The 27,558-nt window shown below is 45.0% G+C and overlaps 1 protein-coding gene across 3 annotated transcripts in view; it reads right to left on the bottom strand.

Annotated features, from left to right (window-relative positions):
- LOC135368500 (uncharacterized) overlaps window positions 1-23,228 on the bottom strand; it is a 34,166-nt gene extending 10,938 nt beyond the window's left edge. The window contains exons 1-2 of one of the 3 annotated variants that reach the window (XM_064601832.1): window positions 23,078-23,228; window positions 1,164-1,312 (exon numbers count right to left, since the gene is read on the bottom strand). In XM_064601832.1, coding sequence (XP_064457902.1) covers window positions 1,164-1,312; window positions 23,078-23,146 — 218 coding nt within the window. In that variant the 5' untranslated portion in view covers window positions 23,147-23,228. Of the gene's footprint in view, window positions 1-1,163; window positions 1,313-8,096; window positions 8,399-23,077 lie in introns of those variants that run through there. The other 2 variants (XM_064601831.1, XM_064601833.1) reach the window with 2 other exon arrangements.
- Window positions 23,229-27,558: the final 4,330 nt, after the last annotated feature.

The raw sequence follows: 27,558 nt of genomic DNA, 5'->3' as shown, positions 1-27,558 counted from the left end.
TACCCGTCAAAAAGAACTCGTTACAAGTTAAGTTACCGTGTGAAAAATGTAACTAAGTTTATAACGAAGTTCTTCAGCCTGAAATGTAACTCGCAGTTACTGAGTTACTTAAAAAAAAGAACGACTTACTTCCAAGTTACTTCGGACACAAATATAGCATTACGCAGGTACAGCGTGCGTGAGCAGTTGAGTTAGACCATGAGTTGCCTGCGGAGGAGTGCAACACGCTTAGATCGTTTTCGTTTATGTCCAACAATAGACCTCTGCCTGTTTGCAGACAAATGACGCCATAGTGTTCGACAGCGCCACAAATTAGGTAGAATATAACTACGCTCGAAGCTAGAGGTGAACAAGGTCGCGCCTGAAAGCCACGGTCTTGAGGGAATGACGATATGGTTTCTTAAAGGGACGCGACTCTCGGTCCTGCTTTTCTTTCAATGGAAGACAGCGAACAAGTGCCCGTTCGTGGAACCCAGCCCTCTCCTTCAGATTTGTTTCGGTTTCAGTATGTCTACCAACGTCATGATGACGTTTCTCTGATAGAGGTATATTCGAACGCCTTGGATCTTACTCCCTGTGGGCGCACAATTCTTCAACTTCATTTCAATGGCAGCGGTTCTGACTTCCTGAATGAAATACTGTCATTGATTGAATATCACGTTTTATGGCAAAAAATGCCATGAAGGGACCGGAGAGAAAGCAAGAAAATATGTGGACGTGAGTGGAAACCGAGTTAAAAGTAACTTGGAACTTAACTTAAGTTACTTTGGCAAAGTTACCTGAAAAAGGAACGAGTTCCTCTGAAAGTTACCACGGCACAAAGGTACCGAGTAAAGTTACAAGTTACAAAAAAAAAAAAAAAAAAAAGAAAAGTGGCCTTCCTAATTCCCTTGTGACTAAACATAATGTACTATACACTATTTTTGCACCCACAGTGCTTTCAGGTTCCTCTTTATCAGTATCTAAATATCAGTTTACCGGAGCATTGTCGATGCTAGGGTCTTTTTCCGGCGATACACATACGACATACTTGTAAGCGCTACAGAGTGTGGCCATGCGCCACGGATAGATATTACGGTACATGTATCTGTCCGCCTCGATGTGCGTCAAATGCAGCGTGTCATACGGTCATGCCCCGCGTTTTTTTTTTTTTTTTTTCGTACCGTTGCACTAGCAGCTTGAGACTGTTGCCGCTGTTTCTGATGACTTCAGTGGCTTCACCGTGAGTGAGACGGGACGTGTCTCTGTCGCCCACCTTCAACACGACGTCTCCTCGGTGTAGTTCTCCTTCTGATGGACTTCCCAAGAACACCTGCGAAAGAAGACATATTGCGGAGTGAAAACAATGTGGTAGTACGGTCATATTCCAAGTGCGCATGTTTCCTGGCCAAGACGTGGACGTTCGTGCGGTACCTATGGCGTCCATAGAGCATCCAGCTACAGATAAACGAACGACGTTTGGGGAGAGAGACGCGAGAAGGAAGGTGACTTTCTTACGGGATGGGTGCAAGTGGAACATTTCCACAAGAATGAAAACGCAACGGTGTTTCTTATCCCACAAAAAGTGATGACACTAATGGCGGATGACTTAATTTTTTTTTTATTGCGACACGCCTATAGATTGCACATATTCCGTTTTTTTAAATTTTTTTTTTTGTTGTTTAATGCTCTTATTACGAAGCTGATGTCTTTTTGTTTATATTTAGCCTGACGCCAAACAACTTAACACAACGCAAAGGCTTGAAAAACCAAACCATATGAATTAGACGTGATGTTATCCGCATATAGTACGAATAGCAGGTGAATAGCAACATAAAGAACAGAGTGTTAGCTGGATTATTGTCATTGTTAGCATGATTTTCTGAATGCTATTTCGAGAACTGCTTTATAAACAACCCTCCGACCATCTGTTCTGTCACCCAAAGAACCACACTCGTTCTTCAGCAGCACGCAGTCACTGCAGTTCCAGCACGTGATTAGATGTCTGCATGACAGGCGACATGTCGAGACGAGGTGACTGACAAGACGAAAGGAAGGCTGTTTCGGTGGGGCCCATCGTTTTCTTCTGCACTGAGAGCACGTGTATCCAGTACACGGGATCAGTCATCGTCAGAATGCATCTGATTGAGAACTATGAAGTTAAAGCGCTTGGTAATGCACTAACGTATTTGTTTGTTTATTTCTTTATTTATTTATTGCAAAATACCCTGCCGCGCCGGAGGGCATTAGATTAGGGCAGTAAATTCCATAGTGGGATTGTCTCACAGAAGAAGGACTATTTAAAGACAGATGTGTCAAACCGGTACGGCTCTATCTTTTTGGAGTGATCAACCCTCGATGACATGAAAACAGGTGAACGATGAAACATAATTGCATTGAGGCCAGTGGCATTACTGTGAATGTCAAACATTAATTTAAGCCGGCAGTGCTTCCTACGCAGCTCTAATGACTCCCAGCCTAATGCTTTAACCAACTCAGGGGAACGAGTCTCCATGGAATAGTTGCCCGTAAGAAATCTAGCGGCTATATTCTGTACACACTCAATTCTTTTACGCATATACTCTTGGTGCGGGTCCCACACAGCAGAAGCATATTCTAAAGTAGGAAGAACGTATGCTTTATAAACTGTTTCCCTTATACTGTTGGAGTATTTTTAAAGTTGCGCCGGATAAAAAACAACGTACTGCTGGCCTTGGAAACAACTTGGTTAACCTGTCCCTCCCAGTGCAAATTTGACTGAAACGTAACACCCAGGTACTTGTACTCACTGGTTGCAGGTTTATGACAAAAATGCTTGAACATATCTTCTGGGTTCTTAAATGGAGCAATATTACAGCCTGACGCTCTCGCATTTTTGTTAGTAAATGCAGGAACAAAATTACAAGATAAATTATGGTAATGCGAAAATAAAGGGGGCGTGAAGCTTGGATGCGTACGCAATACGGAACACACAAACATAGTAACATGTACTCTGCTGAACTGATTCGCATGGTACATATGCATTGTTGCCAATCATGGAGAGTTACTGGGTCCGTCTATGTTAAAGTGGTACTCAGCTGGACGAGCTTTTGATTTCTTTTAAAGCTGCACTGTAGAAAATAAGTTGATGAGAACATGACAAGAGCTATTGCAGTATCAGGAAGCAACGGAGGATTCAACATTTGTCTATTTACAATGTACAATGCATTATATAACGCACAACTTACAATGTATCTCATTACGTTACATAATATATGCCTTGTTGGAGGGCACATATGCGATAATGCATATGCTCTTGTCAGCACGTAAACTATGGATGTTTCGCGCTCAGTCCTCTTGAGTTATTCCTCGAATGCGACCTGTCCCAAAATAGCCCAAGTTATTACTTTCACCGTCATCTACTTTGTAGCTTAATCTCGAATGATTACTGCCAAGCTCTGGCGCCGTAGCTTTCTTTCGAGCGTCTCGTAGTCGGGATGGCGGAAGCGGCCAGGGCTCCGATTTCAAACGATGCTATTTGGGACTGTATTGAAAGGCCCGAAATACTCGTCCTCTCTCCCTCTCTCGTTGCCCTCTCTTGTTCACTGTTCAACCTCATCTCGGGAATTCTGTTGGGAGAAGCAGTTAAGCAGTGGGGAAGGGAGCGTGATTTGTGTACGTTCCATGAGAAAATCCGATGTTTTGGAAAAGAAGTGCCACGAACCCACCAACACTCGCGCGCGTAACAACATTTCAGTGTCAACGTGTGAGAGACGATAAACGACTGTAACCTCGCTGACAATGACACTATAGTAGAACAAATAAAGCGGAAGGATATGTCTTGGTGTCCTTTGAGATCCGATTCGTGAGATTGTCTTGATATCGATTTTCATAGTTGCTTTTCATACTCGCAACATTATCTGACCGTCGCTGAGGCTCACAGACATCACACTCTGAGAAAAACAAAAGAATCATCTCACTCTGTTTTGGGGACTCTTTTTGGGGACCTTTGTCCCTATCTGGACAAAATGCACGGAAGTTTGTGCGAAAGTTTAGGGTCTATTTGGAACGCTGGGGACTAACTTTCAGTGGCGGGGGACTAGGATAGGGAGTACTTGGAATATAGGGGACTGGAAGCTGTAATTGCTGTCCAATTTACTCACTTCCCCCCCCCCCCCTTAGTGTATCTGTGAAATACGCATAGCTTGCAACCACACTATATTTATTGGTTAGTAATACCTTCAACGGCGACACACGCGAGAGAGTGGTTAAGGAAAATCTATTAAGCAGTATCTGATATAGTGAGAGCTTGATATTGAGTATATCACTTTACAGGAAACTGTCCACTAATTTCTCTCGAATCATCTCATGAAAATCTGTATCCGGAAGTCAAGACAGCATCTCGTCTCAATGAAGGCGATTATCCAAACCACTTATCCACTGGAGCTAATGAAGAGTTCTCACTGCATTTGCCATTTGTAAGATTCTACACGTGATCGTCATTTTACAGGTGAACATAAAAGATTTTACAGGTAACGAAACAAACCTTATCCTCGTGTTTAGGTTTGCAAAAAGTTTAGGTTTGCAATATTAGAGCAGATTTGTGTCGAATCAGTAATCCTATACTTGAGTATAGCGTACGTCGCTAAGGCGTGACATAACATCCGAGTTATTTGCCAGCGAGTGAAAGATGACGCGTGCGGTTTCCCATCCAGTTGTCGTCGGCATTGTTGGAGCGCCACCTTTGCGCTTGTCGGTGACTCAACGAGTGCAAAAAAAGAAAAACAAGTTGCAGCCCCAGCAGTAAAGCAGCTGTCGCAGGAACGAATTGTATAATTGGAACCATTCCAGAGAATTGGTGGGTGAAGTCATAAAAGTGCAGTCCTTTAGATTAAGAAAAGAGGAAATTGAGAGAACCGAAAATAATGAAAATGCCCACGATGTCAACACATCATAACTGTGCTCTTCTTCTTGGGTGCTACTTTTCTAGAAACCGAGTGATAGACATCGAACGTTCAGTTGGAATCTACACACACACACACACGCACACGCACGCACATAAAGATACGATGATGAGATGGTGCTGATGCCGGCCAGCAGGCTGGGCGCTGCCCCAGTGCCACTTGTACGTAATGAGAAATGATGAGGATTCCGGTAATCAAAGCAGCAAGTAAACGAAGTGTAGACGGGTTATTATGTATATTTCAATATTAGTGTTTCGCTCAGTTACCTCTTTTGTCTTTTTTTTTTTTTTTAGAGAGATAGTGCCTAAACAGAATTCAGGGGGTTCAGTGGCATATCCATATCTTAGATGGATAGACCAACACAATGAGGTCGGGGTTGAAACAAGGGTAGAAAGGGATATGGTTGAATGAAAAACCTATGTACTAATTACGCATCACCACCATTACGTGTCTTTCGTCTATGAGGGCACGAACTCGGGAACACGTTGAATACATTTATATGGGGAACGAATGCTAACTTCCAATCTTATAGTGTAAGTTATGCAGATTGTTGTTTTCACAATGACCTTGTTTCATCAACAACCCTTTAGTTTTGTGTTCTTCCTTTTTCTTCTCCTTTTGTTTTCTTCTCTTTCTTTTTCTTTTCTTTCCCCTTTCCCTTTTTTGGAACAGCAAGCCGACCTCAGTCTGGCTGACCTTTCCTTTTCTTAATAAACATATCCTCCCCCCCCCCCCCCCCTTATGTTTCTCTATAGCATATAGTGCAGCAGTGACGGCAGGAAGTCTTCCTGAAAACGCATTGTGATAGCACATCTATATTCACTTCAGCATGTTCGTTATCGGAAAAATACGTATTGGTCGACTTTTGTTTTGGGCGCCATCGAGACAAGATAATCCTGTAAAGCTTGGTTCACTGCAGGATACACTACGTACAGGTAGAACGCACTTTACAGGAGGACAAAAAAAAGAAAAAGAAAAAACATTGAAACTACTGATAAACTACTGATAAACTACTGATAAACTACTGATAAACTACTGATAAACTACTGATAAAATGGCGTAGACGCAGGCAGGCCGGTGGACGAAATCCATGAAATTCGTTCTTCGTGGATTGAAAATACTGTTTATTATCGTACAAGCTTTCATGCAGTGGACTGCATTTACGCTTATACGATAATAAACAGTAGTTTCAATGTTTTTGTCTCTTTATCGCTTGTTGCGTTGACCGTATACTTGACTCAGTTTCGACATGCCTCGATTGCCTTTACAGGAGGACAGAGATGCAACATTCGAAAGGTTAGTATCCTCAATAATAGATGGGAAATGAACGCATTTTAATCTGCACAACTCTATAAGGAAATGAAAAAGAACTGTAGTGATATAGTATATGCGCGCACATGTAAAAATGTTTCATATCAATGTCATTTCGTATCCAGCCGAATGGGTTAAGTGCGTGGAAAAGCTTGAGTGTCACTGCACTTGAAACGGAATTAAGATATAGAATTAATAACGCAACTCTGTGCGGCCCGTTTTGTGTAGGCGTTTATGTATATGCCTCGTCTGTTTTGACAAAGCCTAGCGTTGTTCCCAAGACATCTTCTAATCTAACAGCGCCCTCGGTAGTCTTCGGGGAGCGCATGCGAAATGGCATAGCAATGAAAAAAAAAAGTATATATATATATACGTATGTATATTTGCTATATGTGCTATGTATGCTATACGTACAACCAAAGAGCTCCGGCTAATTTTTTCCTTGTAGAACGAGAGAGAGAGAGAGAGAAAGAGAAACAAAATTAGATGGGGAAATGAATGAAACTGTTTGGGTACTTCGTAATTGGAAGTTTTCTTGCACTTCTGTGGCCAGCAACAACATCTAAATGAAAATTCTCACAGGGGAAATTCTCGGAGAAGGAGCAGTACGTCCCACGAGCCTGCATGTAACTTTTGTTTCTTCGTACGGATACAGGTAAGCAGGACCGTGATAAGCTTGTAACCAACAATAAAAGATAAGTTTAATATTGTCACCTTGAATGATCTTGTCAGCTCCATTACTGATGATGTAAGAGCCTGTATATGGCTTTTAGCAAGACGCACTCTTTATGCATTACCCTAAGAACGCTAAACTCCCACACCACTGAGCGTTTTATAGCTCAGCCATTTTCGCGCAGTATTAGCCCTGAACCTTGACAAGACATGGATGCTCGGGCTGTAGCGTAGTTGACACGAATGTGCCCCCCCACTTAAAATATTGCTACGCGCGCGGTGTCTGGGGCTGAAAATATCCATTCCCCCAACGAGACTGATTATGTCCTCCGCAGCCTACGAGTATGAAATGCAAACAGCATGCGATATACGCTTGAAAATAGCTATTGGAGCAGTAAGAATACGTTATCTTGTGTTTGGTTGTGTCAATGGTTCGTTATATAAGCAACAATGACCTTGGTACATCAGAAGTAAGATGCCTAAGTATGACCTTACCGGACCTGCTACGCAATAAGCGATCGAACTCTGAATGCGTCTGCCTTGCGTAGCTGTAACGCCTTAGCAGTTATGTGGACGCGTCTATTTTTACTCACTAGCTGACAATGTCCGAGGGATATCTTCAGATAGAGACTCTCAGCTCTGGAGTATGTAAACGGGGATAGTTTACAAACACGGGTGGGCTATCGATGCACGATTAGCTTCGAAGAGAAGTACGGTGAATTCCCGTCGTGTATTCTGCATCAACCATGGAATCTCCATGATGACATGGATGAGAAGCGGATGATGTCCGAAGTAAATGACCAAGAAAGAAAGGGCCGTACATCACTAGACATCTAAGAGCGGTCGCTATGTAGCAGACAAAATCGCCTTCACAAATTCCCGCGGCGGTTATTCGCAACGGCGGAAATTTTGTAACTCTTTACAAAAAAAAAAAAAAAAAAAGAAAGAAGAAAAGAAATAAAATAAAATTAACCGGTCCCGGTTCCATTGGAGTTATGTCCTATCGCTATGGACTTGATCCAGTCAACATACTCAAGACATAAACAACACACTCACCCTAGGAGCTGGTCTTCCACGAACACTGCACTCAGCTCATCAAGCCACCAGCACGATGTTAAGTACGAACGAATATAGCCCTTACGTCATAATCCACATCCTACGCCCCCGTTTCACACCTTGTCACCCACTTACCCTCTGTATGGTGAGCGGGGCATTCAGGTCGTATCCCCCTTGAAGACGGAATCCCCAGGGCGTCGCGCTTCCGTCCCGACGGAGGTCTACCATCACCATTCCTGGATGGAAACTCATGTCTCTGGACTATTCACGTTGCGGTCGTGTCGGCAGTGGTCAGTTTTCGGCGAAGTCGTCGTTTGGTCGTGATGTAAGAGGGGGGGTCTTCTCGTTGAGGTCGGTTGATGTGCTCAAGAAAAAGGCGTTCGCACACAGCCCCCGTGTGGTGAGCCAGGCAGGCGCCCTTCTGGCGTCCCTTTGCAGGCATTGAGCTCCTCCCCCCTCCCTCTTGACACAAGCAGGGAAGGGTAGGCCGCGCCTCGCAATTTGTTTTTACTCGTGTTCGCGAGCCGGAGCGTAGGTTGTAAATGAATGTGTATTCTGTGGATGGTGTAGTTGCTGAACGTGGGGTGCCGTAAGGGGAGACACATATCTTGCAGACTCGTTTATATGCAACTCGAAATCTATACCTATACGCTTGCTGTGTGATTGTGTCGTTTTACTGACCGCTTATATAATCGCTTCCGGATTATACGATTTGGAATGTTGATTCTCGTAAATAGTGCAATACAAAGCGATGATCGGGCTAAGTGGAGCATGTGGCAGACATACCGTGGAATGTAATCTCATTAGAAGTGGACATTCGCCTTTCTATATTGATGTCGGATTTTATATACGCTGTAAACAGTCTTCAAGGCAACGAAAGCAGATGCCTGTTTGCGACCTTTTATCAAATTCCTTGAAACTACCGGCATGATCGACTCCCTCTGAGACCCCGTCAGCGTCGTCAGCATCATCCTCATCACCATCCTCTCATTTTTCCCCAATAGCAATGGGGTAGCATTCTACTCAATGAGCGGAAGTCATCGCCATATCATCGTCATCATGTATCTCTCTCTCTCTCGGGACATTTGTTTTGATGATTTATTTCATTATGATTACCATGATGATGATAATTATTTTTCAATTCATTTATTCAGAAGGAATACTTTAATAGAATGAACAGACTGCATTTGACAAACCAACATATCGTGGAATGTAATCTCATTAAGTGCTGATACTCGCCTGTATACTGATGTCTGATTTTACATACGCTGTAAGCAATCTTCAGGACATTTGTTCTGCTGATTTATTTGATGAGGATGATGACTTATTTTTTCAGCGTCTTCTTTTCTGTTCTGCTTTTTTTTTACAAACATACCTTAATGGAAATGAAGAGACCGCACTTGGCAAACCTCATTTGTTCTTCCATTACATATGACGTGACGGCGTCATGTAGGGAGGGGGGTGGGGAAGGGACAAGCGGGCTAAGAAACGGGTGGAAGAAGCATATGAAAAGAAACTAAGTATAAGTGAATGAACGATAAAGATCTAATCCCGTTAACCTTTGCGAAGAAGGGCATCTTACAGAGATCCGAATATTTTTTCCGCGCCCCTCAGCAGGGTTTCGGCTCTCTTCTATTTCCGTTTAGTTGCTTCATGCGGCCTTCGTCTTCCGCCACCGGGGGAGGGATTCCGAAAATATCCCTCCGCCGCCGCCGGCCGAGTTTATCCAACACGAGCATCATCATCACCGGTGCTTTCTTATTGGTTCGAGGGCCTACATCGCATCATTATGATGCTCTACCGCTATGCAGGGGGCTCATGAACTGGGCCGACACGCTGCAACCTCACGAAAATATTTGTAGAACCGCTTGTTTTCATGTTCTTCGGTTTTCCACGAACGCCCTAGTTCTGCTGCACCGCGCATGTCTTTCTGTCAGGAAAAGATTGGGAACGTTTATTTTATTCTCTACGCCTTAGGGAGGAGAGGTCACTGGGCCGTTGGGTAACCGGGATTATGTCATGGAGAAGATCCTTTGGAGGAAGGTAATAGTGAAAAAGTTCGCAATATGAATATGAGTGCCACTGACACCTGTCTATTTGTTAGAATATTAGGTTCTTATTAGTGAGAGTACAAATATTCTCCTATTTCGTAAAACTCTCTCTCGGTGCAGCTACGAGCTGATACAGCTGAACTGATGTTCAGAGCAGAACCCAGCTGTGTTGGTAAGTACAGTTCCTAGAACAGAATACTATCACAGGTTATTTGGGCATCTCAAGAGAACCCACTCCACTCCATTGACTATCGAGCCCTGTTCAGCGTCGTTCATCACCTCATCATCAGTACACATCTCATCCTGCCCATTGTGCCTTGGGGTAGTGGGCCGCGCACCTCATGTGGCGAATTTCCCCATTCATCATCATTCATTTATCTGTTGTTGTTGTTGGTGGTGGTGGTCATCTCCCAAGTCTTGCGCTGCGCTGGCGTCTCGAAAGCGAACTCCTTTCAACGTGCAACCAAACTAATTTGCAACTCCAAGCGTTCATCCGTGGAGATTGCGAGGTCCTTTGCCGTTGTTCACCGACGGTTAGGCGATTCCGCCGAATGCATAAAGAACTTGCTGGTGGTTTTTGGGTAAGCATCGGGAACGAGAAACCCCTAATTAGAAGGGAATGTAGTATACTTCCCATTCCACAGTAACTTTTTGCACCTATCAGTGTGTATAAGGGGTGTTTTTGTAGATCCCCCCCCCCCCCCCCGCAGGCTCAACGAAAGGGTGTCCTGACAGTGTTCGCGAAGCACTCATCTGATCATCTGAGTGTTTTAAATGGGATACACCTTTTCTGCAGAATATGCCCTTTGAAGTGGTTCTTTCTTTATTTTTTTTTAGTATTTACATTTTCGAAGTTATGGACTGCACTTGACGACCTTGATTGCCTTCTCCGTGATGCAAAACTTGCACCAGTGTACCATAGGAAAGACACTTTCACCCGAAAAATGACAAAAATAATGTGTACTTAATTAATACATTGTATAGATGATTATGTAATTTGTAGCCAATTTTCGATTCCATGTTGGACAGACGAGGCTGCCGCAGAGACAAAACAAGATAATAATTGGGGGTTTACGTCGCGAGACAACTGAGACCGACAAAACAAGAGAAACGTAGCCTAAACTATCACGATAGCCATGTGCCAAACATTCTGGGACCTGTTAGCAAGAAAGTGATAACCTTGGCATTCGGCCCACCCCAGGCGAAGACAAGAAACCGTATGATGGAACCGCGGCACCCACCCACTGGTTGTGCGCTGCAGATTATAGATACTCTACGTGAGTCACCGTTTGGCTGAACGGGGTCTGAAGCTGCTAGTGCAGCTGTTAGGGTTTGTTTTGTTGGCGCTCCGTTATTTTTGATACAACTGGCTCGTTACCGCGGCTTTGCCTGCCTTGATGAGCCACTGCGTGTGGGGTAAATAAATAGCACAGACTATGTGCCTTTTGATTGGACAAAGTACACAGACCGTAGCGGAACTGCGGGGACGCCCTGCGAAATACAGCAGTTCGTGTGTTACCTTAGACACAATTACGAATCCGCTTATCCGCTTTTCTTTTTTTTATTTTGAGTTTTTTTGGAACAGCAACCCGGCATTACCCTGGCTGACGTCTCAATTTGTTATTGTCTTTCTATTAAACATATCTCCCCCCGCTTATAGCATTTACTGTTGCATTACGTCTTTGCTGAAGGGTGCCAGTTGGCCATATTGTTTTTATCGATCTTTTTTTCTAAAGCGTTAGTCGTCTCTCTTCATGAGTGCCACATTCTCCATTTTATTTTCATTAGACCAAACCCAACCAGCCGGAAAGCGTTAGCAGACGTGTGATAACGTGTCGTTCATAAAGCGAAATCGTAACGAACGAATCGCGTCGCGAACATCATCGTTCGTTGACACAGTCGTCACATCTCAGCGTTGGACATACTTGTGGTGAGAGACTTAGGTTCTCACAGCGGTTACCATTGGATTCGCGCACAAAGAAATAATGCGAAGTGTGAGTTGCATTTGAAAAAATCTGCACTGCAATGCAGAGACCTTGGAAAGGTCTATTCCGTGGACTTGCCACATATAGACGACCCTCTGTTTATAAAAACATCTGACGTCACGAGAGGACCGGCTCGAAGTTATGTTTTGCTGTGGTGGGCAAGAAGCGGGAAAAATGCGTCGGCTGATAGGCTGATACGAGGGTGGTTCCATAAGTTTCCGGCGCGAGGTAGAAAATGCGCGCGAATTCGAAAATGCGATTAAGGACGCGTGGCGCCATCTGTTGGAGGGCCGAAGCACCACCCTCAACCCTCTCCATGCTTTTGTCGGTTGGAGAGCGGCATTTCAAACAGCCAGGGTGCACTCTTCAGTTAAAATGGAAAAAAAATCGACTACCGCGCTGTAATAAAATTCTTGACAAAAGAGGGACTTTCGCCTAAAGAAATTGAAGCGCGACTGGCATCGTGTACAGGGAAGCCTCTCCGTCGTACGCAACGGTAAAAGTCTGGGCTAGCAGTTTTGACTGGGGCGAGAGTCCGTTGAAGATGATCCACGCGATGGTCGTCCAGTGTAAGTGGTGACACGAGAAAATTTGTCTCTTGTCGAGGAGGAAGTGCTGAGCGACAGGCGTCTGAAGGTGAAGGAAATCTCAGAAAGGCTGGGGCTTTCCAAAACAACCGTTTTTCGCATCATCGGCGAGGGCCTTCACATGAAAAAGGTCGGTGCGAGATGGGTGCCACGACTTCTCTCGTCAGTTCAAAAGCAACAGCGCGTCGTCTGTGCCAAAGAGTTTTTGGAGCTCTGTCAAGAGAACGAAAAAGAAATATTGAAGTCAATTGTCACAGGGGATGAGACTATGGTGCTCTACTACGATCCCCTTTTGAAAAAGGAGTCGATGGAATGGCGCAAACCAGGAGAAGCACCCCCAAGAAAAGCCAAGGTCACACAATCCACAAAGAACATAATGGCAACAATATTTTAGGATTGTCACGGGATAATCCTCATCAACTTCAAAGAGAGGAACACCACAGTGAATGCGACTTATTATGCTTCACTCCTGCACCGACTGCGAGACGCCATCAAGGAAAAGAGGCGCGGCAGGTTGAGTCGAGGTGTCCGGTTGCTCCTGGCCAATGCCCCTGTCCACACTGCTTCTGTTGCCAAGGCTGCACTGAAGGAGTACGGCTTCGAAGAAATCCACCACCCACCCTACAGTCCAGACTTGGCACCGAGTTACTACTTCCTGTTCTCAAACTTGAAGAGGGATCTCAGAGGACAGAGATTTCAAAACGATAGTGAGGTGCAAGAGGCAGTTTTCCAGCATTTTGTGGACAAAACTTCGGACTATTTTTTCAAGGGTATAAGAATGCTGGTTGAAAGGTGTCCAAAGTGCATCGAAGTTAAGGGTGACTATGTCGAAAAGTGATACACTGGTTTCGTCCCTATGACTGTTAAAAGTTGGTCGGGCCGGAAGCTTATGGAACCACCCTCGTACATCTAATAACGTAATGCCCACCAGGTTTGTGGAATGGGGTCCCCCATTCCATTCCGAAGAATGGAGATTTGTGGTAATTCCATTCCGTTTAATTCCTCGGAATGGAAAGGTACGGCCAATTCCCACTCCTGAAATGGCTTGGCAACCTCATTCCATTCCTTTAACTCAACTCAAACTCAACTCCATTCCTTTAATTCCATCAATAAAAGAGAAGGGATCGGTAACGGTACTTGGCTAGCCCAGAAATGCTCGAGGAGATTGACATTACCTAGCATGAAAAAAACATGAAAAAACACATAGACCATTCGATCTTGACCTTGTGCAGGTGCGGGGCGTGCTTGCAAAGGGTGTGAGGGTTGAAACCAGTGGGGATGTTTTCATTTCATTCAATTTTTTATTGGACATTACGAGATTAAATACATAACAAAAAATTATACAAGCTGGAGTAACCAGAGGGAAGATTGGGTTGAAACCAAAACTACCACCGGGGCGCCCAGACCATTCCATTCCAATTCCATTCCTACGACAGTTTCCGCCATTCTAATTCCGTTCCGGGCTAATCTGGAATGATTCCGGAATCATTCCGACTCCGGAGTGGCAACTCCACAACCCTGATGCCCACCAGCGTTCTTTGCGCGGCGGCGTTACGTAATCAACGGCTTAGAGGCTCAGGTCGTCTACAGACTTCACGCAGCCCTACGTCACTGATTACGTAACGCCACCGCGCAAGGTATGCTGGTGAGCACTATCAGCTTTATGAGCCGACACGTTTTTCCCGCTTCTTGACCACCACAGCAAAACATAATCTCGAACCAGTCTTCTCGTCACGTCACATGTTTGCAAACAGAGGGTCGTCTATAGAGGTGTGGTCAGGGGCAGGAGTTTAACCTTTTGAGGACTGCAGCTACACCTTCATTTTGTCCTTCTGGAGATATTGATAGATAGATAGCAGAGTCTTTTCACGGTAAACTCTTCTGCACTGATATCGTTGGGAAGACGCCGGCTCGTCTATTTATTTTGGAGTTCGGTGGAAATAGCCTAGTAAGTCGCTTCTCAGGTGTGATACGGTGCGTAGTATGTCGGATAGCACCCATTGATAACAATAATCATCATAGGGAATATATTTTCACGTAACCCTCGAGGACCACACTATAATTACTGCTCATTCGTTTTCTTTTTTTTAATTCCGTGTCAGCGCCGCGAAGCAACTGTGGCTATGAGCGGCCTACAGACGTGGACAGGTGGAGAGAGGACTGCAGGAAGAAGTGGGGTACAGGGAAACTTATGCGTCCTGGGCCGACTTCAGGGGGAACTGTGCCGACATTCGTCCGAAAAGTCTTCGGAAAACCCAGGGAAAACCTCAGACAGCACAGCCGGTGGTATAGGATTCGAACCCAACACCTATCAGTCTTCAGCACGGCCTTGGCTACCACCAACGAGCAGGACGCCTGAACCCGCTCTGCCATGCCGCTCGTCATTCGTTTTGAAAATCCACAATATTCAACGTTTACGAAGAAGCTACAACAAAGAATGGTGCCGTGATTCACACATCCTACCAAGTCGGCCATTTCCGTCTGCAAACGCTGCGCCTGCCAGAGGCCTCATTTGCCTTCTGTGCCAAAAGTGTTGGCGCCGTTTACGTAACACAGATGCGTTTACTTTTGCGAATTTTGCTATGCTAGTATACTGAAATATTTGCCTTCACCACCCAGTTGGTCGTCACGATGGTAAGTACTGGTTACTCCAGGCCAGCATGAAAGTCAGGACAGCAAAAACACAACAATGCTTATAGGGTATAGGCATATCCAGTGCTGCAATGGAGTTTTAGTGAATCGTACGCTGTCGCTTTTGCGTACGTATGGGATACCGTTGGTGGCTCTGCGCACGCGCAAAACATAATGAGAGCTTTGAGCAGTGCGCAGAACCACGACGCTATCCCTTACGTACGCAAAAGCGATAGCGTACGATGCACTAAAACTCTCTAATGTGTTCACCGTAGTCGATGTGGCGCAATAAGGAGATAGATAGATAGATAATCCGTATGTATAAGAATAATGTGACGATAAGGCATGCACAGTAGTTCCATAATAACGCGATTGTCAAAGTTGCGCTGGAATACTGGCTTGGAAGCCGAGGAAGGGAAGCCGAAAAAAATAAATAAATAAAAGAATGAGAAAAAGTGGAAATGTCACCCAGGCTAATGCCGGCTTGCTATTCCAAAAAAGAAAGAAACTCAAAGCAAACAGGAAGGGACCATTGGCACGCTTACGTCTGCCGCACGGCACGCAAGTTGCTGAAGACAACAACGTCAGGCGTTTCACTTACAACACCGAGACTACTAATGTAACCAGGAGATTTTGCCTTCTCAGGTTCTCGAATCGGTAGGTATGCTGGTAGAGGCAGGTCTTTTATGGATGACGTTCGACATATTAATGCTGAAAGACCGTAAGTTTGCTGTACACAAGCTGTCCCCAAAGGCATGCAAGACAATTCTCAAATGAGCAAAATAGCACATTTGTCGGAGAGAACAGCGAACGAAGCAGTTTCCGTTCTCTCTCTCTTTTTCCTTGTAACTCGTTTTATCAAAGGATAGGCAAGTAAAGAAACGAGCGTGTCTACTAACGATGATGACAAGGGAATCAGTTCCTTGTGAATGAGGACTTACACCTGGACAACAGCACACAACGACTCAGAAATTCTACGACTCATTAGTAGACGGGTAGAAAATCCCGCGAACCGGCAAGAAGGTATGAAAGGGAAGTGCCTCAGGACGAGAGCCACCGATATTTCGAACAGACACTTTTCTTCTTCTGGACACAGTCCTCGTCATTGGCATGGTATTTAAAGGGTTAGAGATGACGTGTCATCCCTAACCGTTTAAATACCATGCCATGCGGATCCTTCTGCGTGGCACGGAAAGGTGGGGTGGGGTGGGGTGGGGGTTGAAGCGAAGAGCTCCCGCACCGGTTGACGCGTACCCTAGCGACGCCACTGGCTCAGGTATCATTGTCCGCGCGCTTCCAGTAAGTGTAGTTAATGCCCTTCGTTGAACTCATACATGGAGTGGATAGCGTCAGCATCGTGCCGCGTGATGATGCTGCCCGTACAAAGTAAGAAGGCTGACAATTACGTGTATGTGTACAGATATATTATACGTCACGTAGCCCTTTCCTGCTTTCCAACAAAACACGTCTCACACCGAGAGTACTGCGTGAGCAAATACACTAGAAGTTGGAAATGCCAGCATTTCCAACTTCTAGTGTATTTGCTTTTCTCTGTGGGGAAGTGTGTTTTCTCAGCCAAGGGAGTGATCATGCTTCAGCTGACTCAACGGGTCACTGGGCTATTTTAAAAACGACTCCCCCGAGCGCTTTTCTTCTCCTAAGGGCGCCCTCAAAACAAAGAAGTAGAATGACCGACTGCCAGTGGATGGCCGCCAATCTGGCCACGAGAGTAAACCTCTACCCGAGAAACGTCATCGTGACGTTGGTAGACAGACTGAAACCGAAACAAATTGGAAGGTGAGGGCTGCGTTCCACGAACGGACACTTGTTCGCTGCCTCCTACTGAAAGAAAAGTAGGACTGAAGGTCGCATCCCTTTCAGGGACCGTCGTAATCCCCTCAAGACCGTGACTTTCGGGGCGACGTTTGTTCGCCTCTAGCTTCGAGCGTAGTTCAACTCTACCAAATTGGTGGCGCTGTTGAACGCTATGACGTCATTTGTTTACAAACAGGGAGAGGTCTATTGAGTCCCGCCGGTTTGCTAGCACGAAGGGACTGAAGACGAACAACAACCACCATATGAATCCCGCGCACAGACGTAACAGTGACTGCGACGTGAGGCTTCTCAGGTCACGGACGATGAGACAGTCTGGATTTTTGTTTACCTCCGTGTTAGCGCCGCGGATCAACTGTGGCTATGAGCGCCGTACACTTACAGACGTGGATAGATGGATAGGGGACTGGGTGGGGGTGGGAGGCTTAGTGTGCGTCCTGAGCAGATTTCAGTGGGAACTGTGCCGACATTCGCCCGGAAAGTCTGCCGGAAAACCCAGGGAAAACCCCAGACTGCACAGCCGCTGCGGGTATTCGAACCCGTCCCGCTTATACGCTTAAACTCGTACAGTACATGTCCTTTCTGAACGGCTCCCTCGGACAGCAAACTAAGTCTGTTGGAGTTGGAGTTGGACGGACTAAAAATAATACGGAGAGGTCTATTCTTCCCTATATGGTGTGTACGCTTGTGCCTTTCAGAGGCCTTATATACAATCTTTGCGAAACGAAAGCCTGTCTCCGTCACACTATCTGGCATCTTGTGACATGATTTTTGGATATTTAAAGGGGTTGCTACGTCTCATCTCAAGTCACACCCGATAGATGTGAAAGACAATTGTTTGCATGGATGTGAAGCCGCATTCCAATGAAAGATGGAAGTCACTGAAGAGGGTAGTCCAGCTGTAGGACCCGAACCCACATCTTCTGTATTGCCAGTCCAGGGGTCTACCAATTGAGCTAAGCTAACACACCCGAAGTAAGTACCACACGAAAATAAGTTTGCCAGCCTTGCTCTGTCCGAGCACACAGCAGCGTACCAGTTAATCCACAAAACAAAGGCAATGTGTCACAACACAAGTGCACTACGAGTAAGCAGGACAACATTTATTTTTCAAAACACCACCAATCATACAGGCACCGTTTTACGAATGCTCTTTCTTCACTTCTCATATTTCTCACTTGTTTAATTTTTACTGCTCACGTGTAAAGGGAAACGTCGGGCGCTTGCTTAATCACACATTCGTCTTATAGAGATACACAACTGGCCCACTCCATTCCTGCTGCGTTCTGTGGACGATGGCAGCCCACTCACCGTTCGGAAAATACAGCAGTTGCTAGCAGAGGACGGCCGCGTCGTTTGCTTGGAAAGCCAGCGTTTGACAAGCGTCCGCGTGGCGCCTCCTCTCTGAAGAGCAGACACCGCAGCGCGTGCGTGAAGCGCTAGCCGCGGCGCTTCAAGGACAACCGCGCTTCAACGTCTTAAAAAAGGCTCTGAAAGCATACTTGCTACAAGGGCGGATTTAATGGGGGGCCGGGGGGGCTACCGCCCCCATATGGCTGTTCCCTATGTAGAAACCTGGATGATGCTGTGCCACAAAGCACGAAATTTCCTTAAGACCGCCCACTCATGACAGGCCCCTAAATCCGCCCCTGCCTTGCTATACATCCTCGTTTGACAGGAGAATGGCGTAGAGTATCGCCCCTGGCGATGAAACTCCCCATCCATCGTCTCGAAATAAAGTTATTGTTGTTGTTAGGTGAAAATTTGCGAAATCCATGATATGGAGACCAGTGTGTCCTCATTCGGGGATTGAGAGGCGCTTGAGCCCTTATGTTGACTTCTTTTATGTCCGAACAGTTTCCTTGCGAACTGGTTACCGCTGTTACTTTTTTTCAGGTTCTGCTCCTATTCGGGTTCAACAGTGTCACGAAAATTTCGGTCCAGGCACGGTTCCGGCAAAAATAACGGTTCGGGTGCAGTTTTCGGTTCGGGTTCGACACCCTGCTTACGACTACCAATGCGAATGGCCGTGGGTCCCGCTCCGCTGACGTCAGAGCGTGACGCATACATGTGCTCTAGGGTGCGTACTATACACGTAGAATAATTATTTTTTCGTCATTGTTTCAACGTGCAGTTCAGTACGTACAGGGCCTGTTGAACCACATACAAAAAGTGCCACAAGCCACTTCCGCAAAAACTTTTTTCCACAGCTGAGATCAGAACGCTTGGGGCAAAAGTTTACGGAACACAGCACTGGCGTATTTCTCCATCGTAGCGGCCCCCTGCTAGCTATCAGACAGAGATCGAATAAGAAACGGGTGGCTGGCAGTTCTGTCCATCTCTCAGTATGTGCGTCCGCTCCTGTTTGCTGTTAGGGTGTCGCTCCACTTGAGAAATGTGACACCCCTGTGTTCCGTCAACTTTTGTCCCAAGTTGTACACCTACTGCAAACACTAGATACAATCCGCTGGATGTCCTTAAAACTGATTTTTAGTGCTCAGGCGAAGTGTCGTGAATTTAGGCCACTTAGGGCTTTGCACGTGCGTTCTGCGTTCCGCCGACTTGATGAACTGTCACATTTTGAGCCGTCAGCGTCGGCCACTGAATCGGCGCTGTTCTGAAAAGGGACCACTCAAAACAACATTCTTGGAGCAACGCTGGCGCAAGCGCCGTAACGTCAGACGCTGGTTGCCGTGTGCAAAAATGGAGCGCGCCAACTGTGAAACCTCACGGAGCTCAGATGACGGAGCAACAGCTGCACTGCGCCCCGAGGCAGAGCAATCCACCACAAAGGGTTTTACGTTGTGAGCGCTTGCTCATGTACACACTGCGCTTTTTCTGTGATGTACTGCGACAAACTGTGAAATGATTAGATTCAGTATGCGAGCCAAGCTGCCATAGCCCACGTGACGGAACTGACGCGATGTATTGTCGATAAGCGCCATCCCAGTATTTTCATCTCGGGGGTGGGGCCGTTGGTTTCCCGTAGGGTAGTGGGGGTGGCAGTCATACCTGCTGGCTTCTCGGGCATTTTCGACCTTTCTGGCCGGTATCTTTTTTTTTGGGGGGGGGGGGAGGAGTGTTTAAAGATCCTTGAGGGGATGTTAGGTGTGTGTATAAGGGCGCTAAGGAAACCCCTACTAAGCGGTCAAGGACTATTCTACTGTTTTACGCGATTCGATTATAATGATTCGGACTGTTACGCAGCGTAGGTATTATTATCGATGATAAGATCATTTCCGAACGCACTTCATATGCGACTTACCACTTCATTCTCGTGGTTATTTCATCGGTAATGCGCTGTGCATAACTACGTGGTTCCCTCACATTCGTCCTCCTATTCAGTGCTAAGGATTTCTATGAACCTTATGGGATACCACCGGTGTTGCCTCTCGGAATATGGGTTTTCCCGAACGTAGATGGTGTCACATAGGGTCATCATGCTGAAGAACGCTGAAACGATGAAGGAAGTGTACGCTGAAGAACGCGAACTAGGTTTTGGTGTATCTATTCTCTGCTTGTGGCAGTCCGCATCCTGAGTTCGTTTCTTATGCTCGGCTGTAAAGCAATATATATTTATTTGTGTACCTACAGCGCCAGGAGGCGTTACAGTAGGGGGAATACCAAACACACAAAAGTTAGCACAGACATTACAAATACACGACATACAGTAATATGCTATAGTAGCACCGAGAACACAAAACATTATATAATGTTACTTCATGTTAATATCACATATACTTCTAAAAAACAGATTTATATTGGGTTAGGTGGTAATATTTTGAGGGAGACCCTTCCACTAGGTTATTGCCAGCGTAAAAAAGGAGAATTTAAACACATCAGTTCGGCAACCGTATTGTCAAACTTTTTTACCATGCATGGTCTATCCTGGACGACACAAAATTACGGGACGACAAGTATCGTGATGGGCTTCAGCTGTATCTTTCTGCGTGCTTTATGCGTAAAGGTACGTGCAGCTTTCTCGAACTACATCCTACTACGTTTTAAGAACTATGCATTGAATGCAGTTTGCGAACTAAAGTTTGCGTCGGCACAAAATAATTTTCAGTGCATTTTCCTATCTTTTTATTTCGTTTTGCACAAGGTGGAACGCAAAGTATAGAGCTACGTTGTAGTTTCGACTTCGGGGAACACACACGGTGAAGGGGTTAGAGTGGTGTGGAAAGGGTATAGAGCGAGGGAGTTCAAAAGCGGGGCAACAACAACAGTAAATGTTTCTACAGTGCGGCTCGCAGTGCGCGACAAATACGTGAAGATCGTTAAAAAAAGTATTTGGAAAACTGCCATTTGTGCCGGAAAGAAGGATTGTTTGAAACATCACCGGTCCTGACACTTTGTTTAGCAACGTTGACATTTACTAGTGCACTAAAGACAAGCACTGGAACTGTGCCTGTACGTGTGTCACAACCAGTACAGGCAAGGGCACACATGACACGGTACATACTCGGCTGCTCAATGCTAAATTTTGAATGGTTCCCCGTTTCAACACGTTGTGTCAACGTCTACTTCATGCTCAACATTGCATTTGTACTAGCAAGTCCATACCAGTAGCAACGACTAAGAATTTTCCTGTCATCCTATACTTAACTGATAACCGTGCGTATCTTCCGTCGCCCCCGTGTGTGAACCGGGCGGACGAACACGTAATTGATAGACGAATAGCTGAGCGAAAAGAGCGGGTTGGTGCGCTCCTCCGCGCTGGAAATATGTAAACCGAAAGCAATTAATCACTCTAAAAATCACTCAACGCCGTTTTTTTTTTTTTTTTTTTTTTTTTCTGGAGCACGGTACCCTGAAGATTCCGGTCGGTAAAACAGAGGTCCGAAAGCATCCGAAATACAACTTAAAAGTTAGTTTTATTTAATTAACGAGCGTATGCAAATTAGGCGCTCACTGCTCAGTTCTTCGCCGATGTCTCAGGTATCTCACTGAAACGGCAGCTCTTTGATAGCGCCACCTGTATACGAATTATTCGGCCGAGGGACCATTCATGAAACACCCGGCATAAGAAAATCAAAAACCAGCCTCTGGAAAGGGACAAGTATTCCAGACAGATATTTACAACAAATTCGTTTTGATCACAGCAGAAAATAAATTGCCCCTAAAATACAAGTTAAGGGCAAGATATGCTATTCAATTGTAGTTACATCGACTCTTCATTTGCAATTACTTCAGTACCTCAGTAGCTTGAAAGTATTGCAAAATACAGTAATTAATCATAATAGCTTTATTAGTCGTAATTAATGATTTTACAACTCTCGTGACGATCTGCATTATGATTAATTCGTGGAGAAAGAGATAGGAAGAATGATCTAGTAACCCGTGCGTTAAATGCCACTTTGAATCGTCGTTTTTGAAAAGTCACGGTGAGTTTTTTTTTTTTTTTTTTTTTGTATACTGATTATGATGCTCGCAGAGGCATCGAAACACCCAACATCTAATTTTATTTCTTCATGTTATGTCAAGCCAGTGTATGTTTCATCGATACAAGAATCTAATACAATCTAGGAATAGGTTGTATACAACCTAAGAATACAACCTAGGAGAATATATCTTTCCGATTTTTGGTCTGCCTTCTCTTCGCCGAAACGTCCGTCAACTCAAAGTGCTTAAATACGGAGCGAAAATACTTCAAATATTCCTTCAAACTACACCTTTTGGTATTCATGCCGTACAGCTCATACATTGATACATATATTTCATAGATTGATGTACATCGATAATCAACGAAATTCGGGTAATCATAGTTTTCATTAATGTTAAATTAAAACTGAAGAGCGTGAGAGACAGAAAATCTCAACTAGCCCACCATCACCCCCCCCCCCCCCCCCCGGTACCGTAGTCCAGGTATCACACGTGTGCGGCACACAGGATACACCACCTAGCGGGAGTACATGTTTCAGCATGTTGCACCAGCTACCCCAAGTGTCCACTGTTATTCCATCATAGCCCCTTAGCACCCCCAGAAGTTCGCAGACAAGGAACTCATAGGGAAAATGTGGACTTACGTCTTTGGTTCTCTTCTTGGGTGCAGCTGTGTACATTCGGTAGTCCCTAGCAGTCTTGGGCTTTTCCATGTCCCTGCTCTTGCACGTTCTGAACTGTCGTTATCGAAGAAATCGTGAACGCTCTTTTCCCAAGCTATTGAGACTGAGAGCTTCTGCGGGGTACGTGCGCAGGCCCCGTTTTATTTTGGCTAGTTATTTGCTTTTATTTTCTTTACAGTAGCTAGAGCGAGGGAGGAAAAACATACCAAGAGCTTGGCAGACTCGCCCGCTGTCAACAATATCGCGTGGCGTTTTCACAAAAGTGAAGGAGATGGTTTATATTTGGATGGCTGACGTCTGTAGTCGACCTCGGCTTCTATTCGATGCAAGCAGCTTATCACACGCCTGGTATAGGACTGACTTTACCAAATACTAGACCATTACCGGAAGTTACCGTATAGCTGACCGTATAGTCGCATTACCTCACGCGAAATCTTAGTGCAGTTCATTATTCACGCAATATTCCCACTCTTCCGTCATCATATCTTGTCCTTATCAGTCTGCGTTTTTATAATTGATTCGATAACGCTGCTTCGGCAATAGCGTTAACCGAGTGAGTTAACCGAATACCTTACACTGGCACCGTTCTAGGTGTAAATCTAAGCAAGAAAAGGCTTTTTCCCTCTTTGGGTCAGTCCCCTCTTCTTATGCAGCACGTAATTAACTATATTAACGCTCTTACACAGGTTCCGTCTGTACGGGCTCCAATTTCTCCATAAAATTGGGAAGGCTGATTCGGCGAACTGTACACCTTGTGCAACCGTGGAGGCCACTGAGCACATACTCCTACACTGTTCTAAAGAGCAGGGAAAAAAGCAAATGAAAAAGGAGGAAGCAAAATAAGCAATCAAAGAAAACAAGCAAAACAGAAAGGAAGGAGCACAAGAACGAACCAAAGGATACACCAATGGAATATCAGTTTCTTCTTTTTTTTTAATGCCTGGTTACCAACTACCCCGGATTTACGATATTTTACGTGTAAATGAAAGCATGTCTCCTATACTATTGTGTGTGTGTTTTATGTTCCGTGTTAGCGACGCTGAGCAACCGTGGCTATGAGCGGTGTACAGACGTTGACAGATGGAAAGAGGACAGTAGGAAGGAGTGATGGATAGGGGGGTTAGCATGCGTCCATACAGACTTCAGGGGGGACTGCGCCGACATTCGCATGGAAAACCTGATGAAAACCCGGGGAAACACAGCTGGTGCCGGGATTCGAACCCGCGTGTACTGCTATGTACTCTAAAATATTACTCATTACGCCCTGCGTAAGATGTCACTGACCAAAAGCATTAACTTTTCCTTATGCCGGAGAGTTTGTTTTTAAAGGGATGACGAAGAGAACCCCAAAACCTTTGCAAATATATGTAATGCATTCCTAACCTCTAATCCATTCACAATGCGCAGTATGAACTCAACATTGGTTACAATAACGGAGATATTAACTAAAAAACTATGGGCAAGAAAGGCGAATGCTTCGACGCCACCGCTGCCGGCACAACGGAGAAACTCGCCGTGACGTCAAAAGCAGGCGACCTTGGCCACTGGCGGACTAGCAAAGGATGTAAGTGACGTCAGTCCGCTTGCAGGGGGTGTGTCGGGCGACCGCTCGACGATTTTTCTAGCGCGTGAACTGCGCACGCGTTGAATGCAATATGGCGAAAATAAGATGTATTTCAGATAACAGCCTCCTTGGGAGCCGTTCGCCACAGAGAACTCAGATTTTTTGGGAATCTCTTCGTGGACCCTTTAACTTTTCATTGTGTTGTGCTCCTTTTACTTTGTGAAGGGGTTTATGTTTTTCATTTCCATCTTACGGAATATTCATTGAAATTCAATATCATGAGGTCGGCTAAAAAAGAAAGTCATACGAAAGAAAACAGGCAAACGAGAGCGTCTGGTGGTAAAAACGAGCTATTTATCTTTCGGCCAGAAGGTTCGTCGGCCCCTTCGGTATACAGTTTACGTTACTAACAACGACTGCGCAGAACCAGGAAGAGCTTACAGCAGAATACGTTGTAATGCCTCCCGGTGTGTTTAATGCTCGTCTGATTGCGTTTCCACATGCGTTAACGGAAACAATCACGCTGCACACCAACGAGAACAAACATAGCTTAGAAAAGACATCGCGAAACTCTAGGAGCCAACAACACAAGAACGAAAAAACAAGGACCTGACGACACGAATGCTCTGAATGAGCATTCGTGTCATCAAGTTCTTGTGTTGTTGGCTGCTAGAGTTTCGCTATGTCAAGTTCATACCAACAGGCCCACCTTCCTGTTTTAGCTTAGAAAAGTAAGTAACGCTCTAAATATGCACAGAAATATACATCACGTTCATGTGAAAAAAATAGTGCATAGACTAATATGATATGATTTGTGCTGCGGAATGTCCCACGTGCTATGAATGTCAGTAATCAATCAGAAACACAAACTGAAAACAGCGTCACCTATAGAAAATAACTTACAGAAACTTAAAGGGACACTAAAGTGCAAACACTTCTCGCCGTGGAATAAAAGATAGTTACCTTACACGAACACAAAAGGAACGTAATTCTTCCGTTCGACACTTAGCGGATGACAGCAGATGACACCGCCAGTGTCTACGGAATATCTTGTGACTGTGTCGTATAGGATATTCCCCACGGTTAGCAGCGTATACGTGAAGACACCACGTTGAGCGCCCGCGTTCACGTGACAGCAGAAAGCTATGACGTTTTTCGCATCTTCCGCTGGTGTATTCTGGGGAGTGGCGGTCGTGTGAATTCACGGGTAATGGCATGTTTAATTTTGCGAGGAGAAATATATTTGCACTTAGCTTTAGTACTTCTTTACACTAAGTGTTACATTTCGACTGCTTTCGACTGTGTCTTTTGTTTTTGTTTTGTTTTTGTATCGGCCGCGCCGGTACCGCGGTGGCTGTGGCCACTCGCATCACTTTATCTAGAACCCATGATTATGGTAGGCTATGGTACGGTACGGTATAGTATGGTAGTCTTTCCAGCTCACAGTACCATGACAAAGGAAAACGACTCCAGCGTCTAATGCACTAGTGCCATCTCTGTTCGTGCAACCCACTTCCAGTATTCTGGACAAGCTCCAAACTTTAAAAAGCCCCCTCCGCATCGTAGTTGATCAACACAATGTGAAGGGCCTTGGCAAAACAGAACCCGTGCTCTGTGACATTACGACAATATCGATTGGTGTTTATAGAATGAGACATCATCGTCGATGGAGCGTCTGAGGGCTACTGTGTTAACCCACTATGTACAGTGGGAACGCTGTTTATTTTGGTATGATGCAAAGCACGAACCGAAACGAATTGAAACGTGTGAGACATTTATACAGAACGTAACACATATTGGAGACAATGGATATTGTTACGTCGAAGCACGAACAATATGTCAGATTTTAGGCCGTATGTGCGCTGTAAAGCGCTCTTTGCCGCGCATCGCCGGTGCGAAAGGTAAAGCCCCAACTGTGACATCGAAAGCGAATCGCTAATATGTAACAATAATAGCTAATACTTAACCTATTGCCAAAATATTGCAGCTCGAGAGAACAATATGGGATGATGTCAGTTCAAGTGTAGGGGCGGGGGGAGGGGGGGGATAGGACTGTGAATGACTTGTTTCATACGTGGCACACAATGGAAGGGTGCCTTTTCTGTGAACTCGTAGTTCTTGCAATGTGAATACAGAAACTAATCGTTGAAGAGTTTCATCAAACGCACGTTCAAACAGCACGTGCAGGACGGTCTGACAAAGGCTTCTGGTTGCACGTTGCAGTTCTTAAGGTTTTCACCAAAGTCCAGGTAATTACAAATAGAGGAGATCACGTTGCTCAAAGCCTGCCTATGAAGTTCTGCCATACGCAAGGATTACTGAATGTGAGTGGCTCAACGTGCAGTCTAAAATAAGTAAAAATATGCTAAGTGTTATAATACGGGGGCGGCAAAATTATATATATATATATATATATATATGTAATATATACAAATAATATATAACAGTATACAAAGTGTTTTTTTTTATCCGTTACAGAAATTTTATACAAAAAAGCTATGAGAGCAGCATACATGTCGTTTTTGCAGTTGAATTCTACGGCTAGGCTGACATCCCCTCGAAGAAAGTTTGCAACTACAAGATGACTAATATTACAAAAACAAAAACAAAAAAACTCATGAACTCTTTAATTAAGAGATATCGGGCAAAAGCGGGATAGCAGAATGAGAGACTATCCTAGTTGAATGCTATTACACGTTTAAAAAATCCTGAAACACACGCCTGCGTTAAGATATCCATCCCCAAATTTTGAGATGCAAATGAGCTGAAACTGAAAAAGCGCATGATGTAAAATCCCGAGACTAGGGAACACGAAGGGACAGGCACAAACACGAAGTCTCAAACACAGCTCATGCATCAGCTTCACCTGCTCGCTTGC

This window comes from Ornithodoros turicata, chromosome 9, assembly GCF_037126465.1.
Source record: "Ornithodoros turicata isolate Travis chromosome 9, ASM3712646v1, whole genome shotgun sequence".
NCBI classification, from domain to species: Eukaryota; Metazoa; Arthropoda; class Arachnida; order Ixodida; family Argasidae; genus Ornithodoros; species Ornithodoros turicata.
The sequence above is the reverse complement of the archived record's forward strand: the minus strand, read 5'-3'. Positions and strand labels throughout refer to the sequence as shown.